Raw genomic sequence first — 10641 nt, 5'->3', positions numbered from 1 at the left:
AGAAAATAGCATATCCACAGATCTAAACAAATTATTATTAGAAGTTAATAATCTTCTGTTGTCTTTAGATTTGCGATTTCTAGCCAGATAGAGAACACAAAAAAACAGATGACCAAGTGCTCACATGTTTGAACCACAGGAAACACTTCCATAATCACATGTTCTATAGCTATTTCCTAGTACCCATCAGAGAGGTTTGGACTACAGAATACAGATGTTGAAACAAGCCTCTGAGTTATAAGTAGAGCATTGCATGCAAACAACAGCACTGGCTTTGGTCTCTCTTTTATTCTGGAGTCTTGAAAAGGCAGACTACAAGTCATTCATGTTAAATACAAATAGATCAACTAAGTCAGGGGTGAATGCATGACCATTACTCACACTTTTAGCAGGTGGGAAAGAATACATTACTCCATCTTTTCTCCAGCTTGAGACCATCTAATTCTATATGGAGAAAATGCTCTCTCTGGAGTCAATTTTTGTACTAGTATGTGAAGACCTGTATTTGTGTAAAAGAGCTGGCACCGGACTGCATCTCTGCCGTTAGATTCATAAACATGATGAAATTACTTATTTTTAGAGTGTAGCAGACAAGATGTGAAAGCGTCCGTGTAGTGAAGGCAGCACCTTCATCTCTCAGACCCATATGTGCTTTGAGGCTATTTATTCCAAACCAGCTCTCACAAGTAGGACGGGAGCCAACCTAGGAGAAAACGTTGCAGCTTCTGACCCTCCAGACTTTCCCACAACTCCCCATTACATGAGAGGCAAATGTTTATGTCCACAGGTCCTTGTCCAGTTGCGCCCCTTTGTTGCAGGCCTCTTTTCCTGCTCTCATTCTGTCATTTGGCTTATTTTCCCACCACCATCAGCCAATCACAAGGACCCTGGTAAATGTAAATCCACTTTGAACCCACCATCAAAATCTTTTTCACATTCCGGTGGTTTTTGCCAAGCCTGTCCGATATATTTTCATGGTTTTTTGTGCAGCATGACAACAGAAATGGTGCTGGAAGGGCTATCCTAAATTAGGTGAAGGCACAATAACATTTTACTGTCAGGGCTAAAACCAGCAACACTGCATTCCTGTGTCCTCCAAATGTGATGGGAAAAGATGTGGTGGGCAAACAGGATATCCACCTTTTTGATAGATGGTGTGTTCCTCCCCACTTGTACCTGAAGCGCCTGAAGAAATATTTAATCACAACAAAATCTAGAATGAAGCACTAATTCAGATCTGTCCAAGAGTCACTTTGGACAACTACATTCATTGTAGATTATTCATTCTTGCAGATGATTAATAAGTACAAATTGTATTTCTTAATTAAAACCATAAACAGTTAAAGGCTGCCTTCCCATATGTCTTACTGTGCAATTAGGGTAAACTTTTCAGAGGCGGGAAGTACAAACTTATCGGGGGAACTTCTACATAGCAATTTGAATGTCATTTTTTGCACAGCTGGGATCCATGGCAGTGGTTGCAGCGCTGGCCTAATGAAGTTGCTCCTCCATAGATTTAAACACAGTCTTGCTACTTAAATGAGACATTTGTATCATAAACTGATAGTAGCTATGAATCCCTTGAAGTCTCTGAATACTTACTTTTGAGAACTAATGTAAACTATATTTATTATAAAGCAAGCTTGACAGTATGACATTACATTACTAGAAATGGTGTGGAAGAGTGAGAAAAAAGCTTTTTCGGGGTCACTATTTAGTCTAGCTTCTGGAAGACATAACGAACAATGTAGAACATTTGGCCTAAGTATAACAAAGTAGGGCTGTATGTCGGACCATTTTATTAAACATATTCAGGGCCTAATTTATGTAATGGCAGGTGGTCCGTTTCTCTGTTTGAGAGATAGAGTAAATTACTCCATCGCCCTGATGGAGATGCTACCCTCCATGCTTAGAATTGACCACCAAGCTGGTTGTCATTTTTAAAGCATTGGCAGGAACCATATCAATGTCATTTAAGGCTTGGTGCAGGGCTCCGTCGCACCACACTGTTTTCCTTTTTATTTTCAAAAAGAAAATCCTGAAACAGGATTTCCTTTTTGAAAATGAGAAAGAAAATGACCTCCTTGCCATGGGCGTTTCCTTCCATTGCTGACAGGAGCATTTATTAGTTTTCATTGCCCCTTACTGTCAGGGATTTCCTGGCGGTGACGGCAGTCAAAACTGACCTCTAATTCTGCCCATGTAAATTAGGTGGGCGGAATTACAGGCCTGCCTCCAATGGGCCTTACTCTGCAGGGCTGTCAGAGGGGCTTAATCATGGCAGAGAAGGAGTAGACTCCACCATGGTTAAACCAGAGGTCCACCCACTTTTAAATCTGGCGGTTGGGCCTTTATCTTGGAGGTATGTATATCCATAGCAGACTTCACAAGCTGCCAAGATATACATCAGGCCCTCAGTATATAGTAACTGCCCTCTTCACTTGCTATAGCTTTTGTGGGGAAGGTGGAGATGCTCCATGAGCATGGAACAAGGTTATCAATGTAGGTGATAACCTGTGTGTCACAGATCTCCTGGAGGACTTAAGTCCAAGTTTACAACTGCAGCTAATGACGTTTTGAGGCTATCCTTCACAGATGTATGCAGAAACATAGGGCCATATTTATACTCTGGTTGCGCCGAATTTGCGTCGTTTTTTTTTACGCAAATTCGACGCAAAACCAACGCCAACTAACGCCATATTTATACTATGGCGTTAGACGCTTCGGGTGCCAAAGTGCCCGGAGTGTGCGTCATTTTTTAGCGTGAACCCCTTCCTTGCGTTAATGAGATGCAAGGGAGGCGTTCCCGTCTTAAAAAATGACTCCCAGGCCTTTACGTGGTATTTATACTCCCGGGCAAAAATGACGCCCGGGAGTGGGCGTGGCCAAAAACGGCGCATTTGCGCCGCTTTTTAACGCCTGGGTCAGGGATGGCGTTAAGGGACAAGTGGGCTCAAAATGAGCCCACAGTGCCCTCCCCTGCCCCCAGGGACCCCCCCTGCCACCCCTGCCCACCCCAGGAGGACACCCAAGGATGGAGGGACCCATCCCAGTGAAGTACAGGTAAGTTCAGGTAAGTATAATTTTTGTTATTTTTCAATTTTTTTTGGGTGGCATAGGGGGGCCTTATTTGTGCCCCCCTACATGCCACTATGCCCAATGACCATGCCCAGGGGACATAAGTCCCCTGGGCATGGCCATTGGGCAAGGGGGCATAACTCCTATCTTTACAATGATAGGAGTCATGTTGATGGTGGATGGGCGTCGAGAAAAAATGGCGCAAGTCGGGTTACGACGATTTATTCGACGCAACCTGACTTGCCCCATTTTAAGACGCCCTAACGTCATTTTTTCCCAACGCCGGCGCTGCCTGGTCTACGTGGTTTTTTTCCACGCAAACCAGGCAGCGCCGGTCTGCTTGCGCCGGCTAACGCCATTCCATAAATACGGCGCCCGCATGGCGCTTCAGAATGGCGTTAGACGGCGCTAAATGTTTTGACGCTAAACTGCGTTAGCGCAGTTTAGCGTCAAAAAGTATAAATATGGGCCATACTACGGAATCCGTAGCTAGAGAGGGTAACATAGAAAGAAACACACATAATTGGGTGTGCTGCAGGCAAATGAATAAGATCTATACTGAATTCTTCTGTGCCCCATGAAAAGATATAAGTAGCTAGTCCATATATACAGAGGTATGGTCAACAGCTGAATAATGTTGGAGGGGCAGTTGGCAGTAGAGGTTTATCTCATTGTGGCACAGATTTGGTACGAATAAGGGCTTCGTGTGAGAGCAAAGATGGCATCCTCTTTCGGCCCAGGCTGTCCCTCAGGGCTGGTGAATGTGAAGGACTGCAGGAGCGTGGTGAAAAAGAGAAATAGTTCCATCTTGGCAAGTTGTTCCCCCAAACAAACTCGACGACCTGCAGAGAAAATGAGATAGGAAGTCCAATCAATGACGAAGTGGTAGGGTGTTACTCTGGGAGAAGAAAATGCAAGAGCGTTTAAACGGTAGGATTATAAATTTAATTGAAGATTATTCTTCAATTAGAATTGCACGTGATTTCATGGTTCAATGTCCTGCCCCACCCACACAGGTGACAATCCAATTCTATATACGTCTGACTATCTCATCTTTATCGGGATCATATGGTATATGGTGGCACATTACTAAAGGAATGATAAATGCGCATCAATTTGCACCTTTAATCCAAATCATCAATCAGGTTCCTAAATGCTCAAAGGCAAGATGTGTGACCTCGTGTGTGCACTGTCCAACACGCCACAATAGTATGACACTAGCTGGTGCACGGAGGGATACCAGACCCAAGATACACAACGGAAATGCTGATCCAGGCTTTTTTCATATGAGATGCCAAACCAGGCTTACCTCGCAACACAGAGCGATTCTTCATCCGAATAATTTATTAGGTGGGCATGTTTGTATATGGTCTTGATCCGGTGGAGGAGTGAAGTGATAACAGCACAGTATCGTATTTTATAAGTGAGCACATTTTAGTCATGTGAAGTATACAGCATTATCATCTAGTAAGTTATTCAGGCACACCGTTCTACTTTAATTAACTGCTGCACGCGTATATTCACTTAATTTGAGAGTATGAAGTTTAAAGAGAGTTTTAGGTTGACATAATGGTATCTTTGGAGATACATTGAAAATACTGGTTCTGATGTGACCATTTACTGCACCGCAGCTACCCCTGACAAAGGGCTCATGCCAGAAATGCATTTGATTTACAACTTCGTGATTATGTGATTAATGGAGGAAGAATTGCTCTGTGTTGCAGATAAAGCCTGGATTTGAATCGCATACAAAAAAAGGCCAGAATTGGCATTTCTGTTGAAATTTGTTCACTGTGAATCACACTGCCTTTGTGCAAGAGTGGAAGAAAGACACGGAAGATTGAGAAATTAATGAAAAAGTTGATTATATTGTACAAAGCATTCATATCGGACTATGACTTGCTGACTTTATTGACTCACGTCCCAATGATTGTGCACCAGCTAGTTGTCAAAATATGGTGGCATATGCCATCCTAGAAAACCATAGCCACCCTAACTAATGTGCAGAAATGGTAATATCACTAACTGGGTACAGAAATCATGGCTCTCTGAGCCCCATACAAGTGGTGTGTGCACTGAGTAGCTACAGTTACAATGGTTAGGACGGTGTTTCCATAGGAAGTGCCTTATAAATTTGCTGATAACTTTGGTGCCATCCCGAAACTTTCCAACAAAGTGCTCTCTTTTGTTCAGTTCCTTCCTGACAAGTTTTGGGATGACCCATCAAGCGGGGGATGAGAAAAAAGCATTTCCAAAACCAAAATCTCCATGCATTTTCCACAGACTTTTTTAAAACATGAAAAAGTGAAAATGGCTGAACAGAAGTACGCCAAGTTTGGTAGGAAACTAGAACTTGGACCAGAAAGAATGCACCTTTTTGCAATTTGATGTAAATCTGTGCAGTAGTTTTTTTGATATTAAGGCTAAAAAATATTTCTATTTCTGGGCGGGTGGTTTAGAGGGTCTTTTGTAAGTGAGGGGGAGGCCCACGGTAGTGAGCACTCTGATTCGCTGGACACAACATGATCAACAATGTTGTAGCAGCCACTGCAAGACTTGGGGACTTAGGGCCAGATGTAGCAGGGTTTTGCGAGTCGCAAACGGCGAAAATCGCCGTTTGCGACTCGCAAAAGCCTCTGTGCTATGTAGAAATGCATTTTGCGAGTCGGATCTGACTCGCAAAATGCATTTCCGATTCGCAAATAGGAAGGGGTGTTCCCTTCCTATTTGTGACTCGCAATGCTATGCATTTTCATTTGCGACCGCGATTGCGGTCGCAAATGAAAGCGCAGTTACCATCCACTTGAAGTGGATGGTAACCCAGGCGCAAACAGGAAGGGGTCCCCATGGGACCCCTTCCCCTTTGTGTCTGGAAAAAAATATAATTTTTCAGAGAAGCAGTGGTCCAAGGGACCACTACCTGCCCTGAAAAATACCGAAACTAAAGGTTTCGGTTTTTTTTCAAAGTGCAGCTCGTTTTCCTTTAAGGAAAACGGGCTACACTTTGAAAAAAAAAGACTGCTTTATTTAAAAGCAGTCACGGACATGGTGGTCTGCTGTCTCCAGCAGGCCACCATCCCCGTGAGTGCCCTGACTCGCTATGGGGTCGCAAATTGCGACCCACCTCATTAATATTAATGAGGTGGGTCTTTGCGACCCCATAGCGACTCGCAGAAGGTGTCTGAGACACCTTTCTGCATTCCAAATTGCGAGTTGCAATTTGCGAGTCGCTGGGACTCGCAAATTGCAACTCGCAATTTGGAGTTTTGCTACATCTGGCCCTTAGTTCCCTATCCTCGGCGGGTGGGAGGTCCTTCTCCTACCTGGCGGCCAAGACTTGGAACACCCTCCCCACCTTCCTCAGGACTACCCAGGACCACTCCGTATTCCGGAGACTCCTCAAGACCTGGCTCTTCGAGCAGCAATAACCCCTTCCCCCTAGCGCCTTGAGACCCGCACGGGTGAGTAGCACGCTTTATAAATGTTAATGATTGATCCTCAAAATGCTTAAAAAATATTAGGGGGCAGGGTAGGGATGCCTTGCTTCCACACCCCTTGAGGGGTGCTGGGACCAAAATTGTTTTCAGAGATCCTGCGGTACTCCCAGTGGATCGCAGCAAATACAAAAAATGTAGTTGCCTGAGGGTTTCTTTAAATAATTATTTGGGTGGGGGGGTGCCCTAAGGTAACTATTACTCATGCCCTCGCCAGGCACTGCACTGCTGATTACCGCTTATATTGCATCACTCATGACATGATATGACATCACTGCAACAATTGAAATGACATCATTAATGACAATACTTTGCATTACAGGGGTGTGAGGACTAGTTACCACAGGATACAAGTTCCCAAGTTATAGTTCCTTGAGATAACTATAACTGGTGAATTTCAACAGCTTTGTTAGTTGAAAAAGTATGTTTTAATTGACATTTTCAAAATCTCTAGAACGTCCCTGTAAATTTTGATTATTTAAGAGAAATTTTTTTTTTTATACATATATATATATATGCAAAAAAGAACTCTGGGTAGTTCCCAAATTTAGGTGGAGAGCAGCTCTAGTATGGAGCACCCTGCAACACCAGCCACACTGTAGATTTGCTCACCTTAAATGTCTGTTTATCTAGCAAAGATTTTAAGCATAGGATCAGTGCAGAGCTATCCACGCCGAGCTAGATAGTGACAAAGTATAGGTTTGACACAGTGTCAACCTTGTCGGGATGTAAAATGACAAAAGCCATTTACCATTCCAGGCACAGTATTACAGCTTTGGACTGGTAAAATACTGTCCAAGCCAACCTGGAATGAGTAAAAGCAACCCCTGACACATGTTTTGCTCTCATTAGAGCTCATCAGAGAGATTTAGCTTCATCCAGACACAAGAGAGCACCCAGTATAAGTCAAAACAAATCCCTTTCAGGGTTAGAGTGATGTATAAATTATGCAAAAAAGAACAGAGAACTCTGGGTAGTTCCCAAATTTAGGTGGAGAGAAGCTCTAGTAAGGAGCACCCTGCAACACCAGCAACACTCTAGATTTGCTCACCTCAAATGTCTGTTTATCTCGCAAAGTTTTTAAGCATAGGATCAGTACAGTGCTATCCACGCCAAGCTAGATAGTGACAAAGTCTTTTGCCTTTTGTACAGCAATAATACTGTGCCTGGAGTGGTAAATGGCTTTTGTCATTTTACAGCCCAATAAGGCTGACACTATATCAATCCTACGCTAAAAGATTTTGCTGTACAAATGGTAAAAGACTTTGTCACTATCTAGCTCGGCATAGATAGCACTGCACTGATCCTATGCTTAAAAACTTTGCTAGACAAACAGACATTTAAGGTGAGCAAATCTAGAGTGGGGCTGGTGTTGCAGGGTGCGCCTTACTAGAGCTGCTCTCCACCTAAATTTGGGTACTACCCAGAGTTCTCTATTCTTTTTTGCTAAATGTATGTGTCACTCTAACCCTGAAAGGGATTTGTTTTGATATATATATATACACACATATATATACACATATCAGGTATATGTGCATGTTTCTGTACATAAATATATATATTCAATATTATGTAATAGCTAGGACTACGTTTCCATAGAAAAAACACTCTTTGGTTTGCTTATAACTGTGGCATCGTTTCATGAATCTTCATAAAACTTTCAAAAATAGTTCTTTCACTTCAGTTCCTCTCTGGAAAGTTTCAGTGTGATCCATCAAGCACAGGCAAGAAAAGTTGCGGCAAACATTACAGGACTCTAGGGACTTAGTCCCGGGTCCTGAAAATGATTAAGAAAGAATGATCAAAGGGGGCAGAGTGTGGATAACCTGTCCCCCAGCCCTTGTGGAAGAGGTCCCAATTCTTTTTTCATTGTTTTTTTTCTTATCTATCTTCGCCTCTACGCAGCCCCTGAATCCTAAATGTCCCTCACCCCATTCAACTCTACCTATCCCTGAACCCTAAAAAACCATTACCCTCCTTTACTGCTCTCCACCTCTGGAACCTAAAAACCCTTTACCTACTTTTATCTCTAACCACCCGTGAACCCTAAAAAAGTATTTATCACATTTTAATTCTACTTGTCCCTGAACCCTAAATAAACCTTACCTCCCTTCACCATGACGCACCTATGAACCTTAAAAAACCCTTACCTACCTTTTGTAATAAACACCCCTGACCAATAAAGAACCTTTATATTCCCTTATCTTTAGCTACCCTTGAACCCCCAAAAAATCTCACCTTCCTTTACCTCTACCCACCCCTGAACCCTATAAAATTAATCTCTTGACCCTTAAATTTCACTTTTGAAATGACACTGAAACATTTCTTTTAAAACAATACATGGTTGCTTAATAAAGTAAAGCACTGTAAATGAGCCAAAAAATTGCTTGAGTGTTATACGCACCTGTTTTGTACTGACCAACACTGTAACATCACCAGAAGTAGAAACTGCATGGTAAACATTACATGCCACTTAGACAGACACATACGTATTCACCTGCGGAGAAAGCCATGAATGCTTCTCGCTTCACAAAGTTCCCGTCTTTATCCAGGAAGTGTTGTGGGTAAAACTGGTGAGGTTTTTCCCACACAGTCTCATCTTTCAGCACAGAGGAGAGGTTGGTGATTACAGTTGTACCCCAAGGAAAGAAAAACCAGAGCAGGAGAGAAATGTTTCAGTTTAGTTAACAGTAAAAAGTACTCTCCAAAAAAGTACTCTCCAATTAAAGTTACTCCTGCCTTCCAACGGTCCAAAAGGTGCAGATGCAACTGGAGTCCCTGAACTGTCCTTCCGTACATGTGATATATGGGTAAATACATGGGCTGGTGGTGGTGTGTAGATCACTGTAAGATGAGCCAGAGAAGGTTGGTTTAAGATATAGGTGGTCATTATGAACATGACACTCTGGACCACCACGCCACCAGTGGCGGTCATTACCACCAACTGAATGGCGGTCCAGACCGCCATATTCTGAACACAGTAGTGAACTGGCTGCAAAGCAGGCAGTTCACTACTACCCATCGCCAGGCCAGATTTGACCGCCGGGCCGACTGTAGACACAATCAACGGGGCGGTGGAGGCCAGACAGGCGGTGGGATTATGATCCCATTTCCACCAGGGATTCCCTGGCGAGTTACCCCACCAGAAAATCTCTGGAGGAAAGCATACAGGTGACAGGAATAATCATTCCTGTCACCTATATGTGGCACACCAGGCCCCTCCCCCCTTTCTACTATCCCTACCCGCCCCCCAAACCCATGGACAGCCCCCACCCCGAACTCCAAAAACTGACCCTCCAAACCTCCACCCCCAAAACCGCATGTAGGTCCCCCCACCCGACCCTCACCATCCCTCACCCCCCACCCCTACATACAGGTCCACCCAAACCACAACCCCACACATCCACATGCACCCATTCACTTACATGCACTCAGACACACATCCCCCCACATACACTTACGCACACCCCCATGCATTCGCACACTCACACACACACACACCCCTCCCCCCTTCCCTCTCGGACAGCACTTACCTCTTCCGTTGCACTGGTCCAGGAGGGAATGGGCTCCCTGTATGCTGTTCCACCACCATCACTGCCTCTCCATACTCCGCCATGCCTATAATTGCTTCATTATAGACGTGGCGGGTATGGAGTGATGTGGCGGTGAGGGTGGAGCAGCATCCACCCCCGCCACCAACCACCAGCATGGTGCATGGCGGCCTCACCGCCATCAATGGCGGTGAGGCTCCATGCGTCATTATTTGACCGGCCGCCGGCCGCCAACACTGCCGGTCTTTCATTGACAGCCGGCACAGTTGGCGGTGGGGCATCCCCCCAAAAACATAATGACCCCCATAGTGTGACATAAGGGAAATAGTTAGCAACTAAATAACCAAGATACAAAGTTTTGTCAGGATAATGGAGGCTTCCCCTGGGCTTATCGGGCATCGGTGGTGCAATCCATGATGCAGATCTCCAAGACTGGTCGGCGGTCCTAAGGGGAGGGTCTAGTGACAGGCCTTACAAAAGGAAGGCATGACGTGGGTGGCCTTTTTGGCCGCCGTCAC

At 44.3% G+C, this 10641-nt stretch overlaps 1 protein-coding gene across 1 annotated transcript in view; it reads right to left on the bottom strand.

Moving 5' to 3' along the window:
* Positions 1-269: 269 nt before the first annotated feature.
* The window catches only part of LOC138293868 (cytochrome P450 2D14-like), a 298270-nt gene continuing 287898 nt past the window's right edge, over positions 270-10641 (bottom strand). The window contains exons 12-13 of the mRNA XM_069233169.1: positions 9070-9212; positions 270-3920 (exon numbers count right to left, since the gene is read on the bottom strand). Of these exons, the coding sequence (XP_069089270.1) occupies positions 3742-3920; positions 9070-9212 (322 nt within the window). The 3' untranslated portion in view covers positions 270-3741. The remainder of the gene's footprint in view (positions 3921-9069; positions 9213-10641) is intronic.

This window comes from Pleurodeles waltl, chromosome 4_2, assembly GCF_031143425.1.
Source record: "Pleurodeles waltl isolate 20211129_DDA chromosome 4_2, aPleWal1.hap1.20221129, whole genome shotgun sequence".
NCBI classification, from domain to species: Eukaryota; Metazoa; Chordata; class Amphibia; order Caudata; family Salamandridae; genus Pleurodeles; species Pleurodeles waltl.
The sequence above is the reverse complement of the archived record's forward strand: the minus strand, read 5'-3'. Positions and strand labels throughout refer to the sequence as shown.